The 23,293-nt window shown below is 41.6% G+C and overlaps 1 protein-coding gene across 1 annotated transcript in view; it reads left to right on the top strand.

Moving 5' to 3' along the window:
• PAPPA (pappalysin 1) overlaps positions 1–23,293 on the top strand; it is a 2,329,021-nt gene that overhangs the window by 1,524,650 nt on the left and 781,078 nt on the right. Inside the window, exon 15 of the mRNA XM_063432310.1 lies at positions 7,182–7,365. Within this exon, the coding sequence (XP_063288380.1) occupies positions 7,182–7,365 (184 nt within the window). The remainder of the gene's footprint in view (positions 1–7,181; positions 7,366–23,293) is intronic.

Below are 23,293 nucleotides of genomic sequence, written 5' to 3'. Positions count from 1 at the left end.
ATGCCATTGTACAGAACACTGGTGAGACCTCACTTGGAGTACTGTACACAGTACTGGAGACCCTATCTTCAGAAGGATATTGATACCTTAGAGAGAGTTCAAAGAAGGGCTACTAAACTGGTTCATGGATTGCAGGATAAAACTTACCAGGAAAGGTTAAAGGATCTTAACATGTATAGCTTGGAGGAAAGACGAGATAGGGGGGATATGATAGAAACATTTAAATACATAAAGGGAATCAACACAGTAAAGGAGGAGACTATATTTAAAAGAAGAAAAACTACCACAACAAGAGGACATAGTCTTAAATTAGAGGGACAATTTTTAAAAATAATATCAGGAAGTATTACTTTACTGAGAGGGTAGTGGATGCATGGAATAGCCTTCCAGCTGAAGTGGTAGAGGTTAACACAGCAAAGGAGTTTAAGCATGCGTGGGATAGGCATAAGGATATCCTAACTATAAGATAAGGCCAGGGACTAATGAAAGTATTTAGAAAACTGGGCAGACTAGATGGGCCGAATGGTTCTTATCTGACGTCACATTCTATGTTTCTATGTTTCTATGTTTCTATGTTTCTATGCGTGGTTGGCGGAAAATTAAATAAATAAATAAGTAAACACATAAGTGCCGATCCTCAATATAGAGGATATCGGCGTGCGGATACTAGAGGGAGTAGGGGAATCAATAGTAGACAGAATGTTATGGCAAATGAATACATAGAAATAAAAATAAAGATACAAAAATAAAAAATACATAAAGGTACACAAGATACATGGATGGAATAGAAAGATGGAGAGTTGGTACAAAAGTAGTTAGTATAATTTCAGACATAATGAATAAAAGCAGGAAAAGCGTGTTGATAAGGGTTGCATTGCATCACAAGATAAGAGTATATATAAAGAATTAGATAAAATTAAACAGATCAAAATCAACATTTAAGCCAGATGGGGAAAAGAGTTTTTAAATTAAAAACCCATTCCATCTCAGCTTTACCAAGTATATTCTTAATGTTACCACCTCTCCATGGTATTATACATTTTTTTATGCCAATGCATTTAAGGAGTCTTGTGTCATTGTTATGTGTGCAGAAGTGTTTGGAGACTGAGTGATTAAGGTAGCCTTTTTTGATATTTCTACAGTGTTCACTCAGTCTCACTTTAAGGTTTCTTGTGGTCATACCTACATAAAGGAGACCACAGGGGCACTCCAGCAGGTAGATGACATTTTTGTTGTCACAACTGATGAAATCTTTAATTTTATAGGTTTTGTCAGTAATATTGGATATAAAACTAGTGGTTTTGGAAGGGACAGAGGGGTCTGTGTTTTTGCATACAATGCATCTTTTACCTTTATAAAAGCCGCTGGCATTGGGCATAAAAGAGTTAATAATAGGTTTGGTTTATTTAGTAAAATTTGTGGTCAGAATGGATTTAAAATTGGGGGCACCTCTAAAAACAACATTAGGTTTGTCTGGTATGATATTTTTTAGTATTTCATCTTCTTTTAAGAGGTGCCAATGTTTTTTGATAACTTTTTTGATATGGCCACTTTTATTGTTAAAATTGAAGATAACGGGAAGAGGCATGGGGTTAGTAGTAGGTTGAATTTTGTAGGTTAGGAGGTCTGCTCTATCTTTATTGGTGATGGTGTTTATGGTGGTGATGAGGCGGGTTGGTGAGTAGTTTTTCTCAATAAATTTGTCTTTTCAAAAATTGGCTTGTGTGTTAAAATCTTCTCTTTGTGAGCAATTCCTTCTGAATCATAGAAATTGGCTTTGAGGGGCGCTTTCCAACCAGGGTTTGTAATGAAAACTTGATCTTTCAATGGCTGTGTTAACACAGACTTTTTTAAAGAATGTTTTAGTGTGGATGGTATTGTCTGTGATGAAAATGTTGAGGTCTAAGAAGTTGATAGATTCCTTACTTGTTTCATGGGTTAGAGTGATGCCTCTATTGTTGATGTTGAGGTGGTGGATAAAAGAGTTAAAAAGAGCTTCTGTGCCATCCCAAATAAAAAATAAATCAACGATATATCTAAAATATGTTGCAAGGTTCGTACACCAGGCGTGCCTTCCCCATATGGCCGTGGATTCCCAGTCGGCCATAAAAAGGTTGGCATAGCTTGGCGTAAACCGTGTACCCATCACATTGCCTTGTTTTTGTAGGTAAAAAGAATCAAAAAAACAAAAATAGTTGTTAGTTAAAATGATATTAATACCTTCTAAGATAACATCTATTTGAGTGGGAGGGATTATATTTTCTTTAGTTAAAATTTCTCTGATCGCCTGGCATCCTATATGGTGGGGTATAATAGTGTACAGGGATTGTACATCACATGTAGCTAAAATGTAGTTGGTTTGCCATTTAAAATTGTCTAAAAAGCATAGTAATGACATGGAGTCTTTTAAGTAAGAGCGCATTAATTTAACGGATGGTTGAAGGAGTAGGTCAATGTATTCTGACAGATTACAGAGTAAGGAGTTGATGCCTGACACAATAGGTCTGCCAGGGGGGTTATTGATGTTTTTATGTATTTTAGGTCAAAAATATATAACAGTGAATTTAGGGTATTTGATATTAAGATAATTGAATTCGTGTTTTGTTAGGATGCCAGAGTCTAGGCCTTTTTGTAAAAAAAGTGGATAGGGTGATTTGGATGGTAGGGGTGGGGTCAGAGGGTAGTTTGTTATATGTTTCGGTATCGTGTAGTTGTCTATGTGCCTCATCTATGTACATCTTGCTAGATAGGATGACAATCCCACCTCCTTTATCTGACGACTTTGTGACAATATCTTTATCTTCTTGCAGTTGTTTTAGTGTGTTACGCTCGGCATGGGTGAGATTGTGTGAGTCATATTTATTGTATTTAATTTTATCAAAGTCTTTTAGCACAAGTTTTTCGAACATAAGGGGTGCGGATTTACAATAAGAAGGATAACATTTAGATTTTTCTTTCAAATGGGTGTTGATGATAGTCGTGGGGGGTGAAGGATTGGCTGTGGTGGATAGCGTAGTTGGTTTGTCATTAAAAAATCTTTTTAGGGTGGCTTTGCGAACAAATTTGTTAATGTCTAAAAAGGATTCAAAGGATTTAAAAGGGTTAGTGGGTGCAAATTTCATACCTTTATTGAGGACGGATATTTGGGTGGCGGATAAGACTTTGTTGGATAGATTAAAAATACCATTGTCGGAAATATTGGAGGCATTTACTGTCTGTCTAATCTTTCTCTTTTGTGCTCTTCCGCCGCTATGTTTACCTCTGGGCTTAAGATTCTTTTTTTTCGTCGTCTACCCCCATTTGGCGCAGCCCTTTCATATCTTTCTCTCTATTTGTGTATGTTTTGTGTAGGCTGTATGTGAAAGCTGGGAGGTTGTGTGATGTTTGTTGAAAAACTGTAAGTCTGTATTTTATTGGAGTTGGAGTAAGCTTATTCCTAGAACCTGAGGGTTATACAGAGAATTGGATGAGGAAATCTAGCCTCTTGGACCCACCTACCTTCATTCTAGGGCACAATAAGTCTGAGTCTACTTAAGTGTGGCTCAGCACCATGTAGTCTGTATATCCAGAATGTGATACTAATACATGTGTGTATTTTAATATATCATTCTTAGTGTTTGTTCTCACCATTATATATATATATATATATATATATATATATATATATATATATATATTAATGTTATTATATACATTGTGCTGTGTAGTGGAGTGACATACATAGGGTGATTGTAGCACCTTTTAATACATTTTAACCTCACAAACCTATATTATTTAGCCAAATAGTGATGTCTAGATGACTGGGTCAGATCATCTCCAAGTAAGGTGTTCCCAGTATGCAGGTGTTAGTACTTACTGAAAGTGTTGCAAGGAAGGACAACCAATGAACTGGTGTCAGGGTCATGGGTGCTTAAAACTCATTGATGCATGTGGGGATCTAAGCAAGCTTATATGGTAGATCCTGTAGCTCAGATTGCTGAAAAATGTAATGCTGGCTATGACACACAGTTCATCGCAGTTTGCTGTGTATGGGGTTGCATATCTGCAGACCAGTCAGAGTGCCCATGGTGACCCCTGTCCACCACTATAAGCAATAATGTAAAAATGGAAGAAGGTTGCCTTGTCTGATGAATCATGTTTTCTTTTAGTACATGTGGGTACTTGGGGGAAGAGATAACAGCTGGATGCACTGTAGATTGAAGGCAGGCCGGTGGAGGCAGTGTTATGGGAAGAAAGCAATGCAAGGCATTTCCTGTGTGACAGGCTGTTAGAAGTTATCCCTTCTACTTCCTGTACAGCCTCACATACAGACCATGGACGAGTTAGGGTCCTGCAGCTCTGCTTTTAAGCATATGAGGATGACTAGACTACACTAACCAAGGTTATCACCCCTCATCACCCAGCTAGGCTCTAAAAAGGCATGTTATAACTGGTTGAAATAAACACTATGCACAAAATAGGTATCTACTCTGCTTAAAGGACCACTATAGTGCCAGGAAAACATACTTGTTTTTCTGGCTCTATAGGGTCCTTGGGTCCCCCTCACCCTCTGGGCCCCCTCCCGCCGGGCTCTAGGGTGAGGAAGGGGTTAATCCCTTACCTTTTTCCCAGCGCTGGGCTCCCTCGGCACTGGGGACTCTCTTCCTCCTTTCCCTGTCATCGTCAGAATGCGCATGTGCTTCATGAGCCACGCGCATATTCAGCCAGTCTCATAGGAAAGCATTCTCAATGCTTTTCTATGGACGCTGGCGTCTTCTCACTGTGAAAATCACAGTAAAGAAGCGCGGAAACGCCTCTAGCGGCTGTCAATGAGACAGCCACTAGAGGCTGGATTAACCCTAAAGTAAACATAGCAGTTTCTCTGAAACTGCTATGTTTACAGCAGAAAGGGTTAATCTTAGATGGACCTGGCAACCAGACCACTTCATTAAGCTGAAGTGGTCTGGATGCCTATAGTGGTCCTTTAATGGAAAATCTATCCATGGGCAGAAGTTGAGTCTAAGGGTACATTATTTCTGGCTAGGTTTGTTAATTGTTTCCCATTAAAAGGTTGCACACACCTGAAAATATCATTATTAGTAGTATTATTTATATAGTGCCAACATATACTCCAGCACTTAACTATAATACAGTGGGGATATAAAACAACAAGCATTGACTTAGAAAGTAGTGTTGACAGAAACAAGCTCACAATATACCTAGCTTTTCCACAGTATCTACTTCAGAATAGCTCTCTCTTTCTCTCTATATATTCTATTTGTATTTATTACATGTATTATATTTATAGGATGAATGGGGGAAGATGCATTCTTTTTCCTCCTGCTTGTGCTCATGTACCCCACAGGGGCTCTGTACAGTATTTTAGATTGTAAGCACATTTAGGAAGGGTCTTTTTCACCTACTGTTCCAGTATATGAAACTTATTTTGTTTTCCTGTTTAGTACAGTGGAAGGTGTTTGTTTTATATAAATAATTGTGAAGCTAATTGGTATTTCATACCCTGTGCAGTCTCTTTACACCACAAGATTTCCTGGGGAGAGGAAAGAGCAGGGGCTAGGAGAGGGATTTCAGTCAGAGTATAAGGTCGTGCTTAGCTTCTGTGCCTTCAATTCAGTTTTTCTTACATATTCTAGTCATTCAAATTTGTAGTGGTGATTATTAGCACTGTAAAGATAATATATGTATTTATGCTTACTGATAATTTTTAGTACAATGAGGGGAAAAATTATTTGATCCCCTGCTGATTTTGAATGTTTTTCAATTGACAAAGAAATGATCAGTCTATAATTTTAATGGTAAGTGTATTTTAAAAGTGAGAGCCAGAATAAAAAAATAAATAAAAAATTGTATGTCAATGAGTGAAATATTGATCTTCTATCAATCAGCAAGATTTCTGGCTCCCAGGTGTCTTTTATACAGGTAACGAGCTGAGATTAGGAGCACTCTCTTAAAGGGAGTGCTCCTAATCTCAGCTTGTTACCTGTATAAAAGAAAACTGTCCACAGAAGCAATCAATTGATCAGATTCCAAACTCTACACCATGGTCAAGACCAAAAGGCTGTCCAAGGATGTCAGGGACAAGATTGTAGACCTACACAAGGCTTGAATGGGCTACAAGACCATCGACAAGCAGCTTGGTGAGAAGGTGACAACAGTTGGTGTGATTATTCGCAAATGGAAGAAACACAAAATAACTGTCAGTCTCCCTAAGTCTGGTGCTCAATGCAAGATCTCACCTCGTGGAGTTTCAATGATCATGAGAACGGTGAGGAATTAGCCCATAACTACAGGGGAAGATCTTATTAATGATCTCAAGGCAGCTGGGACCATAGTCACCAAGAAAACAATTGGGTAACACACTATGCCATGAAGGACTGCTCAAGAAAGCACATGTACAGGCCCGTCTGAAGTTTGCCAATGAACATCTGAATGATTCAGAAGAGAACTGGGTGAAAGTGTTGTGGTCAGATGAGACCAAAATCGAGCTCTTTGGCATCAACTCAACTCGCCATGTTTGGAGGAGGAGGATTGCTGCCTATGACCCCAAGAACACCATCCCCACCATCAAACATGGGGGTGGAGACATTATGCTTTGGGGGTGTTTTTCTTCTAAGGGGACAGGACAACTGCACCGCATCAAAGGGACGATGGATGGGCCAAGTACGGTCAAATTTTGGGTGAGAACCTCCTTCCCTCAGCCAGGGCATTGAAAATGGGTCGTGAATGGGTATTCCAGCATGACAATGACCCAAAACACACAGCGAAGGCAACAAAGGAGTGGCTTAAGAAGAAGCACATTAAGGTCCTGGAGTGGCCTAGCCAGTCTCCAGACCTTAATCCCATAGAAAATCTGTGGAGGGAGCTGAAGGTTTGGGTTTCCAAATGTCAGCCTCAAATCTGCAAAGAGGAGTGGGACAAAATCCATCCTGAGATGTGTGGTGGCCAACTACAAGAAACGTCTGACCACTGTGATTGCCACCAAGTACTAAGTTGAAGGGGTCAAAAACTTAGTTCACTCATTGACATGCAAACCAATTTATAACCTCTTTGACATGCATTTCTCTTTTTTTGTTATTTTTTTGTTATTCTGTCTCTCACTGTTAAAATACACCTACTATTAAAATTACATTGTTTAAATTACAAAGCAGTGGTTTTAAATAACACCTTTTTTCTCTTCTCAGTCTGAGTCCCATATCATTATTACCTGCAGAAATGGCAAGTGGAATAAGCAAGTGACGTGTGAACCTGTAGACTGTGGCTTCCCTGATAAAAGTCATATCCATCCAGCATCCTTCCATTGTCCCCAAGGAACCACATATGGCAAACAATGTACTTTCCAGTGTCAGCCACCTGCCAAATTCAGAGGTAGTACACCATGAGATTGTTTTCTTACATGTGTATGTGTTATGACCATTGTATTATTGTAACAAGGCAATATCATGTCATTACATGTCATTTTCATTTCTCAGCCTGTGAGTATGCAGTGACCCAGGGTCAATAAATATCAAGGCCTCTTATAAGGCAGTTGACTGTCCTTGGCTGTTTTACCCTTATTTGAGATTCACCCTCACTTTTAGTTAGATGGCCCTCTCATATTTGACCCTCATGTTGTCTCCCCATCTTCCAAACCCTTTAGTCTGCAATACAATACAAGCCCTTTAAATGACAAAGGTTATTTCTCAAAAAATGCAAAAGCAAGACAAAGTAAAGAATGTATATATACATGAACACTATTAAACGAAAACAAAATAAGAAAACATAAAGTGTGTAGGGTATACAGTATGAGTTCTCAAGTCTTTATTTCAAAGTGAAACCTTGCTATGATCTATAAAAAATACGATTAAAAAAAGAATTGGTTCTCCGTAAAACAGTTCATTATGCACACACTGTTAAAAGAACTTACATTCTTCCAATTGCTCAGGGACATCAGGAATGGACACTCCTATCTAGAATCCACTGTTTTAGCACCACTATCCAGTTACATATTTTGTGTTAAATGTTTTATTTTTATTTTAAAGGTAAGGTAACGTCAGACATATTACATTGCAATATAAAAGCATATGGTTGCCTGCGCGGAGGCGTAAAAATCAGAGAGCGCGTACAATGAGATAGAGTGATTATGTATATACTTGGTGAGATCAGATATATCTATCGCATTAAAAGTGTAGCTGACAGGCCCATGCTTGATTATTAGGATGTGCAATTAAGTGCAATTACGGTTAATCCGTTTTAGTGTAAAATATATGTGCTAATGGGATATTTGGATGTTGTATGCAAGTTTTTTCTGCGGTGTAAGAGGCTTTTGTAACTAGTAGTTAGCTTATGTGTATTTTCAGGTTGTGGGTTTTTGGGTCTAGGGTAGGCATAGCGTGGCTTCGGAGTGGTTGGGCTATGAGAAATATAGAAGGAGCAAAGTTTTCTGGATTCTAATGACCTGTATATATTGCTGCTCGGGCTTTAGTCCAGCAGCGTCATTGTGTGCTAATAGGGCTTAAACTGGCGAATGGCCGTGGTACGCTCATGTTTATACATCAGCTGAAGCAATGTGTGTGTCGGTTTACAGCTCTTTCCTATGTTGGCTACGGTAACTGAGTAGTTAATTACGCTGAAGTTTTAAATTTCAGCTCACACTGAAGGAATAGTTGTCACGATTCCGGGAACCAAACACGCTAACACACACACAGAAAAGGTGCAGTACCGGACCTTAGAGTGGCCGGGCTAAGCACACAAAGAATAGTCAGGAAACAAGCCGAGAAAGGGGAACCAGAAGACAGAATAACGAGAGACAAGCCGAGGTCAAAGGGTAGGAGAAAGTCGCAAAGTCGGATACACAAGCCAGAGAGTACGTAACCAGAGAGAAACACAAGTTCAGTAGCAATACTAGAACGCAAAGACCACAACAGGGCAGAGAGAGACAGGAAAGGTAAGTATTTAAACCATTAGATTAATTCTGATTGGATAATTTCCAATCAGAATTAACAATCACACGTGGGAGATATCTATACCTCTCACTGTGATTGAGGCACTGTGCCTTTAACGCCGGGTCAGGTGGCTGACCCCGGCGTTTACAAAAATGGGCGGTCTCCCAGCATGCAGCGTCATGCATGCTGCCGCTGGGGGGCAGAGAGGAAGACGCGGGCGGCATCCGAGGCTGAGAGGATGACGTCCGCCGAGCATACGCCGGGAAGGGGACCGCGGACGGCTGGAGGGTGAGTGCCGCGAGTGGACTGCAGCCTCCCCTCGCAGCCGCCCGCGGGATCCTGACAATAGCGTTTTGTTCTATGCGGACTGTATCTGGGTAATTAAATTAAGTTGAACAAAGCCCACACCTGGAGGTCAGTAGCCTCTTTGTAATGGGTAGTAATGGTTGTGTATGTACTGTTTATGTGTGGTGTGGTCTACATGAGGCTAGTAAATGTCATATCAAACTAATATAGTAAAGAGAGCAAATGAAGAAAAATGAACGAAAAAGGAAAATATATACATAATATGCATTATAAACCGTTGCATGAGTGAGCGACCCTAAAACATTCCCTCTTTTCCTTTTCCCCTCCATGTCATCCTCCCTTTTCCTTGTTTCAGCCATAGCCTTAGAAGAGGTATGACATCATAACAAAATTATGCATATCTCGGTACAAGAAAAGGTGCACATTCGTGTCTATAGCGGGTCACACAACGACTCCCCTGAAATTGTGGACACAAGCTAAAATTTGTAAAATAATTAACGGGTTACATTAAGTTCAAGTTGACTTAAAAAATGGCGTTACAGAAGGGCACCAGTGCCGCTACATTCATCTAGGCCCAGTCAAATAATTTGGTTCCATGGCGTGGGTGAAAGGCTCCTCCAGTGGCGTATCATAGAAAAGCGGCATTTAGCAGCTAATTAACTAGGGTTCTACTGGGAATGAACAAAAGGCCGTGTGGCCTAACACATAGTGAGATTGGCATACTGAGAAAGAGCCTTGGTCAGGTAACGTATGTGAAGACTGTATAACCTGGCTGGCTGTATGAGAGCAGTGTCGAGTATGGCCCCTACAAATTAATTAATGCGGTGTAAGAGGCTTTTGTAACTAGTAGTTAGCTTATGTGTATTTTCAGGTGTGGGTTTTTGGGTCTAGAGTAGGCATAGCGTGTTGGCCCCTGGCTTCGGAGTGGTTGGGCTATGAGAAATATAGAAGGAGCAAAGTTTTCTGGATTCTAATGACCTGTATATATTGCTGCTCGGGTAATTAAATTTAGTCCAGCAGCCTCATTGTGTGCTAATAGGGCTCAAACTGGCGAATGGCCGTGGTATGCTCATGCTTATACATCAGCTGAAGCAATGTGTGTGTCGGTTTACAGCTCTTTCCTATGTTGGCTATGGTAACTGAGTAGTTAATTACGCTGAAGTTTTGAATTTCAGCTCACACTGAAGGAATAGTGTTTTGTTCTATGCGGGCTGTGTCAGGGTAATTAAATTAAGTTGAACAAAGCCCAAGCCTGGAGATCAGGATGTAGGGCTACTGTGCTGTGTGAGCTCATACGAATGATAGAGACCCAAGGAGCATGTGGAACATCAGGGTTGCACACATAGGACCGGGGGGCAATTAGCGTCATAAGTTCTCCCAGGGCGTTAGGCCTGGTCCAGTCCCCCAGTTCCGCCCCCGCAAGCATCGTGGTACAGTGGGAACTCGGGGATAACATGTGCTCCTGCGGCCCCCCTCAAGAGTCTGCAGAACCAGTGTCTCCTGTACCTCCCCTGGACCTCCGATACCCCAGTAAGTACATGGGGTGCTCTATATGTCTCTCCCAGCACCAGCCACTTCTTCAGGACAGAAGACGCATGGCCTCTCAGCCACCGGTCCGCTGGAGGTACGTAGCGTCCAATCCCACCTGGCTCGCAGCAGTGGGGGCAATTTCCTCCGGGTGCCCTCCTCACCCAGAAGTGAGCAGTCCGGGAATCTGTCCATAGCCCCGATCATCCCGGTTCAAAGGTACGTGTTGGTTTTCCCCTCTGTTTATGGTTCGGCGACCCCTCATTCCAGTTTTCTGGTGGGTCTCATTTTGGCAGCCCTTGCCAGTTCAGGGGATTGGCATGGACCCAAGTCGGATGCTCTCACCTTGGTGTGTGACGTCCCCATGTGGCCGGGATTAACCCCACCGGGGGGGGGGGAGCGAGGCTGCATCCCGCGCCAGCGTGGCCCTTCACGGAGGTAAGTGTCTCCAGTGTGTGATCCCATCTGGGTAGGTTACCGGCTGCTGGATCTTGCTCAAGTGCTGCTGATGTCCCGGCTTGTGTAGGCAAGTAGGCCGGGTTTGTCAACTTCGATGCTCCCGGCATGTTGTTGGCCTCTGTCTGGTATCAAATTGGAGCTGGGGTGATTCTCCATTTCAGCATGTCAAAATATCTGTCTTTGGAGCTTTGTATGTGCGGTTTTAATGCCAATGTTTGGAGCTTGGACCCGGAGCCGTGATAATCTGCTTCCAGTGACTCTGCGGCCCGGCCCTGCCCCCTGTTACATATTTTGTATGTTTTATTCTTTATTTTCAATTGTATTTTTGTATTGTTCTCTTTACTTTATTTAATCATTTTATTATTATTTTTTATTATGGTGATATTATTTTAATATAACTTTTTTTTTGTATGAATTCATGTCTTATTCTCTAAATTTGTATTTATTATTTGTAGCCATTTTTGGCAACTTTTTTGATCACCATATATTTTATCAACCTATTCTTATAATCAACTCTGGCAATATCAAGAATGTTAATGGAAAATGGCTATTTTTTTTTTAGTAACGTTTGTGTTATTTTATATCCAGTTAGATGCAGATCAGATTAAATGTAATTGCAAGAACATAATAGTGTGGGGCCACTTTGTATTCATATAACTGAGCAGATATGAATTTGGGGCAACCTGTCTAAATGTTGCATTCTGCAAGACAATGTCAATACTTTGTATGTATTTAATGTTTTTCTTTCTTTTTATAAGTAACAGAAGCCTTATTTAAAATCTCTTGGTCAATAACATTCCAGCAACTTTTTTTTTCTCAACTTTTTTTCTATCAAATTTTCAGGATTTAATGACTGCCAAATTTCAAGCTAACTAAAAAAATAGAAAAATTGTTTACATATTTACCATAATTTTCTTTTCCTGGCTATTCTACACTGCAGCATCGTGCTCCCTCCATTCTGAATTCTTCAGCTGTAGCTATTTAACAAGACTGGGGAGTTTGGAGAAGAAATGTTTTTTATAACCACTCTTAATTGTTTACTTAACGGTTTAATTATTCCTATCCTGACAGCTGGAAGAAGCTAACCCATAAGTGATGCTGCCATGTAGAATAGACAGGAAAAGAAAAAAATTACAGTAATTATGGAAATATTTTTTCTATTTTGAAAGGAAGTATGGAAACAGTTTACTTTTTTCCTGGCCAAACATGGCAGCATCACTTATGGGTACTACCCAAGCTCCCATGAAGGGTAGGATAAATAATTATTACAGAAAACCTCACTGATGCTCAAAATATCAAAAAGTGTATTACTTTCTCTGCCAATGAAGCGAGAAATATTTTTCCCAAAACGACAATTGTCAGCTGAAGACGAATCCAATTTGTAATGATTCACAAACATCATAGCATAGGACCAAGTAGCTGCCTTGTAAATATCCTCTATCGGCACCTCTGCTCTAGAAGTCCATGAAGTAGCCATACTTCTGGTCGTATGCGGTTTGATGATGTTGGGAGCTTGTTAACTCTGAGATGCATAAGCTTTTGTAATTGTAATGGAGATCCATCTTCTTAGTGTAGCTATAGAGGCTGCTTCGCCTTTTCTAATACCTAATGGAAGGATTAAAGTCTTTCAGTTTCTTTGAAAATTCTTCCATGAAAAATATCTAAGGCATCTCATAACATCCGGTTTACTCCAGCCAATTTCTTGCTGGTTACTTGGTTTAAGAGCACTATTTCCTGTTGAATGTGGAATCTGGAAACCACTTTGGGAAGAAAATCAGGTCTAATAATAAGAACCACCTTATCCTGGTGAAATAGTGTATATGGTTCTGCTGAGCTTAAAGCCTGAAGCTCGATACCCTCCTGGCTGATGTTATGGTTAACAATAGTTTTAATGGTCAGCATATAAATTCCCAGTCCTTCCAAAGGCTCAAAAGGTTCTCTTGTTAGGGCATCTAAAACCAACGGAAGGTCTTAGAAGAGGGCCAATTGTTTCATCGGGATCTTATCCTCAGGACCGCTCTGAAGAATCGCATGATCAGTAGATTCAGAGCTACCTGGTACTTCTTATAGCCAAGATGGTAGAAAGGCTTAGTCCTTTATCCAGACCTTCTTAAAGAAAATTCAAGATTAGAGATGTCCCGAACAGTCCGCTGGCGAATAGTTCCCGGCGAACATCGCTTGTTCGCGTTCGCTGCGGCGGGCGAACATATGCGATGTTCGGTCCACCCCCTATTCCATATAATTGAGTAAACTTTGACAAACCCCCCACCCACCGCTCGGGGGTGGGGGCGGGAGGGGGGTTGTCAAAGTTTACTCAATGATATGGGGGGGACCTACTGTCTTCCCTCCGGCCCCCACCCCTGACCGGTGGTGGGGGGCCCTAAAAAAAAACAATAGGGGGAACTTCAGTCCCCCCTGGCTCCCACCCCTGAGTGGTGGGTGGGGCCCTAAATACTAAGAAGGGGGACCCTGAGCGGCGGGTGGGGGCCTTAAATACTAAAAAGGGGGGACCTAAGGTCCTCCCCCTGGCCCCCACCCCCGAGCGGCGGGTGGGGGCCCTAAATACTAATTAGGGGGGACCTAATGTCCTCCCCCCTGGCCCCCACATCTGAGCGGCGGGTGGGGGCCCTAAATACTAAAAAGGGGGGACCTAAGGTCCTCCCCCCTGGCCCCCACCCCTGAGCGTCCTCAAACCCCTAGTCACCCCCTCCCCCCCCCAAAAAAAAAACCCTACCTACCCCCCTCACCCTAAAAATAATGAGGGGGGGGACCTTTAACTAAGTACCTGTAAAAAAAAAAAAAACTTACCATTCGATGTTTTCTTTCTTCTAAATCTTTTTTTTTCAGCCCCAAAAAAGGCCAAATAAAAAACCATAATAACCGACGCAAGTAAAAAAAACAAAAAACGAGCGCAAAATAAAAATCCATGTTCACCCGGCGAGGGCTCCGCACAGACTGAGCTCTGCATGGCGGGGAAGGCTGATAAGGCTTATGTGTAACAAAAGAGGATACCATGGTCTCCTAGGCCGTACTGTAATATTGCAATCACTGTGTAATTCTCCATCCAGATTGTTTTCAGTATTTTGTTGATTAATGGTATTGGTAGGAAAATGTACACCAACTCAAATTCTCACTTCTGAGATAGGGCATCATGGGCCTCTACCTGAGTGTCTTCACCTCGAGAAAAATCTTGGGGTTTGTGAATTATTTGATGAGGCCATCAGATCTATTTTAGGCATTCCTCATGTCTTCACTATCTGAAGAAATACTCCCTTGTTTAGGGATTATTCTCCTAGATTTATGCTTGATATGCTTAGGATATCTGCCAAGGTATTCTCCTTCCCTGGGAGGTACATTAAAATCTTTCAGATGAATCATAGCCCATTCCATAATTGGTTGCATTTGATGAAGTAATTGCCTGCTCTTTGTACCTCCTTGGTGATTCAGGTATGTGGCAACAACCTTGTTGTCTGTTTTTATTAGCAACCGCTTCCCCTTCAAGTGAGTTGCAAAAAACATAATCGCCTTGAACACTGCTCACATTTCAAGAACATTGGAATGTAGCAGATGTACTTGATTTTTCCATAAGCCTTGTGCCACCAGGTCCTGTAGTAGGCTTCCCATCCCCAAGTACTTGCATCTGTTGTTATCACTTCCCAGTGGGGTTCTTCTAAGTGAAATCCCTTGTTCATGTTGGACTTCATTATCCAAGAATGTAAAGTTGGATACCCAGAAGGGAAACAACTAAGTGTGGGTCCGGGGCGACCAAAACAGGGGATAACCCTCACATAAGTGTATAAGTAGAAAAGCAGACCTGATGGGTCAGAAAAAATAGGGCGCCCCCTAGTAGATTACCATATATATATATATACAAAAATAAAACATAACATTTAATAGTTACTGCAATAAAATACTAATACCTATAATAGAAAGAATAATAAAATAAAAAGAAAAAATATATGAAGATATAGATAGGTGAGTAGTCATGCCTGGATGGAATATATAGCCTAAGGATGTCACCTAAGGAATATCAAATAGAATCAAAATCAAAAGAAAATCCCCCCACCATGTTTAATCCATCTCTAAGTGGTAATAGTGCCTCAGGATAGTGTTAGTATCCTAATTATGAGAGAATCTATAATGCTTCTATGAACTCCCCCTACAAAATCTCTTAACAGTAACCAAACAAGGAATCTAATGGGGTAATAAGTAGCAAATTGTTGCCAACTTAGGGGGAGAGAAATAGTGGTAGAGAAATAATGCAAAAAATAATAATAATAATAATAATAATAATAATAATTAATTAATTAATTATCCACCATCGGAATTGTAGTTTGAGGTCTTGGGGAATGACAATCCAATGATCGCAATTTGTGTATGACTTGTTAATTTGGGCAGGTCTTACCATCCAATGTGCCCATCTGACCAAGCCTATTGTTGACGTGAGAGGCCCTAATGCACTCATGCATAGTCGTGCTTGAACTCTTGTTCTTAGAAGAAGCTCTTAAATCTCCTTTCTTTACACAAGCAATGCGGTCTCAAGATAGCTCTGTATTTATACTTGCTTCTAAGAATACAGTGTTTCTGGAAGGATGTAGGTTGCTCTTGTCTTTATTTAGAACTGCAATGACTGTAATGAGAATTTTTGAGAATGTTCTGGGTGCCAGACTTAGCCCAAATGGCATGCCCTGTTACTGGTAGTGCTTCCCCAGAACATCAGGAATCTTTGATGGGATTGGAATATTGGGATTTGATAGTAGGCATCTCTTAAATCTAAGGAGGTTAGCCAGTCCACTTGGTGAATTGCCTGTTTTATGAAAGAAATTTACTCCATCTTGAATTACGTGTTTTCGAGGATTCTTTTCAAGTCCAGTAAAACTCTCTACTTTTCCTGATGCTTGGGAACCAGAAATATATTTTAGTATAATTTTTTGTATCTCTTTTGTTGAAGAACTTCTATAATGACTCCTTGTGCAATTAATTGTTGTATACACATACACTTCTTCATTGCCTTCTGTTTTACTCCGAGGGATACTTTAAATCAATTAAACGTATAACTTCTTGGGAATTCTTTGAACTCCAACTTGTAATTGACCCTGATGATAGTCAAGACCCAATTGTCCTTGATAACATCTGCCCTAACTGAAAAAAAACAGTTTCAGACAGGCCTCCCACTATTCCGGTCTGGGTTATTCAACCTTCATAAAGTCTTAGAGGTCTGACGGAATCCTCTTCCAGTGGGTCCTCTGTTAGAGGAGGAAGATTGTGGAAATCTCCATTCTGAGGATCTGGCAAACTCCCTTCCAGGCGTGTATGGCTTGCTCTCTGTTTCACTTGTCTCTCCAAGACATAATAAATAATCTTGATGACTGTGGGAAAAAGCCTTTTCTCGTTCAGCTGCCTTTTGTTTTGTGTCAGCTAAAACCAGCCTATCCCCTTGAAAGGGCAAGGCACAAAGCTTAGTTTTGGAGGCGCAACCTGCTCCCCGCAAATGGAGCCATAACGCTATTCTAGTTGTCACAGATAAAGCAAGTCTTTTGGATAATGTTTTTGTGATATCTAATGCAGATTCTGACAGAAAGTATGCTGCCAAGGTCTTTCAGGTGTTCTCTGCTTATTCCACTGCCTTAACTTTCTTCTAGGTTTTCAATCCATACTTTCACACTCCTGGCCAAGGACTGTTGCTGGGTGTAGTCCTAAACTGATAGCCTGATATCGTAACTAAATTCGAATCAATTATTTTTTGCATAGGCTCTTTTAGATAAGCCATACTATCTATAGGAAGAGTGGTTTTCTTCACCAATAAAATGACAACAGCATCAATTTGGGGGATTGTTTCCTGCTGCTTTGCTTCTTGTGATGAGAAGGGATACTCATGTTTGCAGAGATAGTCTTTTCTCTGGTTTAGCCCATTCACAGTAAATGTGTTATTTTATGATAGAATGAAGAGAAAATGCTGGCCTGGCAGATCTGAAGCATTTGTCTTACTTCTTTCCTCAGGTGTTAGACATATGCAATTGTTTCGTTCCGAATGTATATTCGGATGAATTTTGTGCAATTCGGACATTCGCATGTCGATGCTCTGAATTGCGAAGTTCCGAATTGTCGAAGTTCTGAAGTGATTTGGATTTCTGAAAAGTGGCAAAACAAATGGTTAGGGTTAGGGGCAAAACCAGTGGTTAGGGTTAGGGGTTAGGCTTAGGATTAGGGTTAGGGTTTAGGGGTAGGGTTAGGGGTTTGGGTCCGAATTGCCGTAGTTCCGAATTGCCGAAGTGCCGAATTTCTGAACCAAACCGAAACAAATCTTTTGCCCATGCACATTCCTATATTTGTTTATCCCCCTTCCTGGCATCTAATAATTTGTTCCAGGAATCATAGTATTCCTCTTTTTCTAAGTCCAGATGATTTGGTTCCCTCCTGGACTCCGAAGACACAGAAGCTTCTCTGTACCATTTGATTTCCCCGTTTGATAGTGATTGAAAGCCTTTAGAAAGGTCATCAGAAATCCATTTTTTCAATTATGTTTGGGTGAGCTTCTTTTAGATTTCCTTTCCGCAATGTCTTCCATACATTGGAAGCATAGGTTCTTTCCATCTGGAGCTTTAGAACAACAGGCCATGCAGTTATTAGTTTTCAGTTTCTTTTTCCTTGGGGATGATTTGTGAGATATTCTAGGGCTAAAATTACATGACCATATGTTAGAACTTTTAGGCATCAATATAAATGATCTTGAAGACAGCAATGATAGTCATGTTTCTGTGTTTGCAGATGACACAAAACTTTGTAAAATAATACAATGTGAGCAAGATATTACTTAGATAGACTGGAGGACTGGGCACTCAAATGGCAGATGAAATTTAGAGGACCACTCTAGGCACCCAGGCCACTTCAGCTTAATGAAGTGGTCTGGGTGCCAGGTCCCTCTAGGATTAACCCTTTTTATTATAAACATAGCAGTTTCAGAGAAACTGCTATGTTTATAATAGGGTTAATCCAGCCTCCAAATCCTCTAGTGGCTGTCTCACCGACAGCCGCTAGAGGCGCTTACGTGATTCTCACTGTGAAAATCACAGTGAGAGCACGCAAGCATCCATAGGAAAGCATTGTAAATTCCTATGAGACTGGCTGAATGCGCGCGCAGCTCTTGCCGCGCATGCGCATTCAGACGGAAGGGAGGATTGGAGGCGGAGAGGAGGAGGAGAGCTCCCCGCCCGGCGCTGGAATAAAGGTAAGTTAGGTAAGTTGGACTGTAGAAAGGATGCTCCTAGCGCTCACCAAGTACCATCATCACTGCACCAGACACCATAACCATCGCAGACCCCACAAACTGCCGCAGCTTGGTTGGGGTCTCGCCGTCTCCTACCCACCCTGGACCTACGACAAGGCTCCAGGTTCCAGTGGGTGAACCTCTCTTTCCCCAGAGAGTGAAGTAGGAACAGGAACAAGCTCTTACATGAGCTCAGTGAAGCTAAGGGAGTATGAAGAGCATAGCATTCCCTGTAGTGATTATAGCTGTCCCCTTCAAACACGAGTCAAGGCTGCGAGTTGAGGGGCAAGTAGAACTGGTTTAATGAGCACAAAGGCATTTCTTATATACACATTTTCAGGCCAGAGGCACATTCCCTGGACCTGATGGTAAACTGGGACAAAAGGGACACAAACCAATAGGGACAATAATTAGTACAGCAGCACTCCCACATACAGTCAGCAATCCCTCCCCTCTGCCTGTGATATAATTAAGCTAACTAATGGAATAACCTAATTTTCCACAGGCAGAAAATATCCAGTTTTACCCAAAGTCCAGAAACACCCCGAAACACAAACATATCCCCATAAATTATACATCCCTGGATAGCTCTGATCTGGATGAACAACATATGCAAAAATCACCCAGATCAGAGCAGGGGTTCAAAAGATTTCTGGAAGTCACATTTGACCGACCGCAAGCATGGCTTTCATGGCAAAAATTGTTCCACAGATTTTGGCTGTGCGGCCGGTCTATTTCCAATAGTAAAGTTCAGTTTGAATGCACGAAAGTGGTGCTCAAATTGTCGAACACCGTTCGACTACCGTCGAAGTTTGAGTTCGGCTAAACAAGATGGCCACCGCCACGTGTTCATCTATACGACTACTTTGCCACTGCGGCTGTATCCAAAAGTGCCATTTCAAAAGTGCAGATCCTTTCCCATTGGATTTAAAGGGGCAGGAACAGTGTATTAAAACCACATAAGCTCAAATAGGGTTTTTAAATGGCAATACATCCAAGGGACATAATCACAGGGCAAAAGGGCTGGCAAGCAGGCCTCTCCAAAAGCCAGTGGCGAAGTGTAGTTTGTAACATATATGTGTGTGTGTGTATATATATATATATATATATATATATATATATATATATATATATATATATACACACATTTATACACACGCACAGATTCACCTGTTAGAGTAACCCCTGGCCATCTTGTCCAAAGAGGGGGGAGATATGTCATGGGAGATGAGATATGTATTAAGGCAATTTGGTCTGGATTTGTGGGAGTTGCTGGTATCCACTCCTAGCCTAATTAAGGCACACCCCTTACCTTGCTCCTTACCGTTCGAGGTCAGAGTTGAATAAGGATCCACTTCCGGGTTCTCTCAGACGCCATCTTGGTTTTCAGTATCCACAATTTTTTTCCGCGGCAAGCTGTGTCCAGGAATACTGTTGCAGGTCTTTCCGTCTGTCCAGCTTCTTCTGCCCCCGGTCTTCATCGTAGATCGCGTGCCAGGGACTCCTAAATCGTAAGTTAGACCTACCTGTCACGCCAGGATCGGTTCCCACGGCAAACGGTACAGCACGGGTCCTCGCTTTACAGTTTTTCCCTGTTATGCCGCAATTGAACAAGCCGTTCGCGGCTTAATTTCGTACGGTTATTCGGCTAATCATATATATTCGTTAAGTGATCATTTCGCATATAACTGTTCCCTTGCTACAGTGAAACAAGTTATCATTTCGGTTGTTTTGCCGTTCGCCACTTAATTCATGATATGCTTAAACACGCTTGCTGTTCGCATAAAATTCATACATTTAAACTATTCGTCCCAGCTTCTGTTTCCCTTCACATTGGGTTACGGTTTTCTTGCTATGTATTACGCATAAATCCTTTCATGGATTACATTTCATCATTTCATGTATATACCATTCGGTTAACGATTTGCTTGATTAAATACAAAGATTATTTCCATTACTGTTGGTATTCTATGAATGTTCATAAAAAAACAGCTTACATATCTGTATGGATCATTTTGACTCCCACGCTTTCAGGGGTCTTCCATACTTATCCATTTAATTCAAGTTTGTTCAGCCTACATTACAGGCCTCATTTCTTTTTTTTTTTTTTCAATTCTTTATTTAAATGTCGACCGGCACATTGCATAACAGTATAGTTGGCCTACGCAGAGGCCTAATCATCAGGAGTATCTTGATAGGTGTTTTACAGAAAGGAAGGATATGTTAGTGCATATAATGATACCTTTCATGAGGCTTGCGCAGAAGCCATTTAGACATGTTATTGTGTTGTGCCAAGTCCACTTTTTTATATATTGTCTCAATAAACAGGTTCTATGAATACATCGGAAAAACTGGGCATAGAGACATATAAAGAGAAATATAACAAATAAAATATAATATATAAAATATAAAACCTAATACATGTAACTGTGCGTATGTCATGCTGCTTTTCCTTCTTTTGCACAAGCGGAGGTTTGTCTATGACTCATCGTGTTATATGTCGTATTGTTCCCAGAGTGCCCAAGTTTTTTGGAAAGTGGTGCTAGTGTTACAGACCTGTGCGGTCAACTTGTCCATTAGGTAATTATCCCTAATTTGGAGATTACTAGGGAGATCGGGGGTACTTTGTGTTTAATCCAATATTGTGCTAATGCTCTGCGAGCTGCCAAGTTAAGCATGTTCAGTAGTCTTTGGTCGTGTTTGTTTAGTCCCTCTGTTGGCTGTAATAGTAGGCATGCCCAAGGGTCTGGCGTTATCCTTCTTTGTAGAATATTTGAGGTTAGGTCTGCTATTTTCCCCCAATATATCTTAACCCTGGCACAATGCCACCACATGTGGATGCATGTACCCTTTTCTCCACAGAGCCTCCAGCAGGTGTCCGTGGGGCTTAGTTGCATGTGGCATTGTTTGACAGGGGTTGTGTACCACCATAGTAGTATTTTGTATGCTTGTTCCTGGAGGGCCGTGCAAATGGATACTTTTGCGTTAGCCTCCCAGATATCTTGCCAATCTGTCCCCTCTAGCGTCTCCCCCAGATCCGTCTCCCATTTGTCTGTGTATGTCTGTGTGCCCCAAGTCCCCGATTCCAGGCATATGTGGTTGTAGAGTAGTGAGATTAGTTTGGTTGGCATACGCTCTTGCAAGCATATTCGCTCAAAGAATGTAGTCGGTTTGGCATTTGCCGTTCTGACTTCTTTAGTCTGTGCAAAATCTCGTATCTGGACATATCTAAAGAAGTCACTTGTTTTTAGTGGGGCCAGGGTTTGCAGGTGTTGGTAGGATACTAGTTGGTTGTTTATGTACAAATGTGTGTAACGCTGTAGGCCTGTGGCTTCTATGCCATGAAAGTCTTGCGCCCTTAATCCAGGTGGGAATGCTCTGTTGCGCAGGACCGGGGTCATTGAGGATGGTAAATCTGTTAATTTAAGTTTCCTTGCGACTCGGTCCCATAAGCTAAGGGAGTTGAGGATTGCCGGGCATTCGGTTCGCAAGAGTACTCTGTGTTCTCTGGGCACCCAAATGAGGAACTGTGGTAGGTCTGTCCCAGTCATGAGGGATTCTATATCCACCCATCTGCGTTGGTTTTTCGGGCAGTGCCAGTGGGCTATTTGAGCCACTTGGGCAGCGGTGTAGTAATGGTGCAGATGGGGCATACCCAAGCCACCTCTCCACTTGGGATTATATAATATTGCCTTGGCTATTCTGGGTCTCCTTCTTTGCCATATAAAGGCATCTATTGCTTTTTGTGTATCGGCTAGGTCGCTCTTGGTGACCCGGACTGGGAGCGCTTGGAAAAGGAACAGCAGTCGTGGCAGTATATTCATTTTAACTGAGTGTAGACAGCCGAGCCATGTAATTGGCTTGTCTGTCCAGTTGTCTAAGTCTGTTTTAAGTCTATTGAGTAGTGGTGTGTAGTTGTGTTGGAATAACAATTTGTGGTCTGCTGTTAGTCTAACGCCTAGATATGTGAGCATGGTTGCATTTGTTTTGATGTGGTACGTTTGTCTGATGTGTTGTATCTCATGATCCGGTATGTGGAATGGCAATGCTGTTGACTTAGTGAGATTGACTTTGTACCCGGCTATATCCCCGTATATTTGTAGTAGTTTTTTCAGATTCGCCATTGAGGGAATCGGTTCCGTGAGTGTAAGGAGGATATCGTCCGCATATGCTGCGGTTTTAAAATGTTCCCCCCCAATTTGCACCCCTTTAATATTTGGGTCAGTTCTGATTAGATGTAGGAGTGGCTCTAGAACGATCGCGAATAATAGCGGTGATAAGGGGCATCCCTGTCTCGTTCCATTACTCACTCGGAACGGTGTCTTCGGGGCGCCTGTTATAATGGTCTGTGCCTGAAGGTCTGTGTATAGGGCTTTTATTGCTGTGATGTATGGCTCAGGGAAGCCTTGCTTTTGTAGTAGGTGGAACAGGAAAGACCATTGAACCCTGTCAAAGGCCTTTTCGGCGTCAAGGGAAAGAGCCAGGGATGGTGACTTGGAATTAGACATGAGCCACATCAGATCAGCGCCTCTCGCGTATTCTCATATAATTGGCGTCCCGGCATGAAGCCTACCTGGTCTGGGTGTATTAATGTAGGAAGTAGTGGTGTTAGCCTGTTCGCCAATATTTTCGCGAATATTTTTAAGTCAGTGTTAATAAGGGAGATTGGTCTGTAATTAGTGGCTAATGTACCGTCTTTGTCGGGTTTAGGGAGTAGGATTATGTTGGCAGTGGCCATGTCGCGGTCCGGGGTACCGCCTTGGAGGAAATGGTTGCATAATTTGGTGAGGTAGGGTGCTAATTCCACCTTATA

This window comes from Pelobates fuscus, chromosome 9, assembly GCF_036172605.1.
Source record: "Pelobates fuscus isolate aPelFus1 chromosome 9, aPelFus1.pri, whole genome shotgun sequence".
Lineage (NCBI taxonomy): Eukaryota > Metazoa > Chordata > Amphibia > Anura > Pelobatidae > Pelobates > Pelobates fuscus.
Note: the sequence above shows the minus strand (reverse complement) of the source record. Positions and strands in the feature narration are given on the sequence as shown.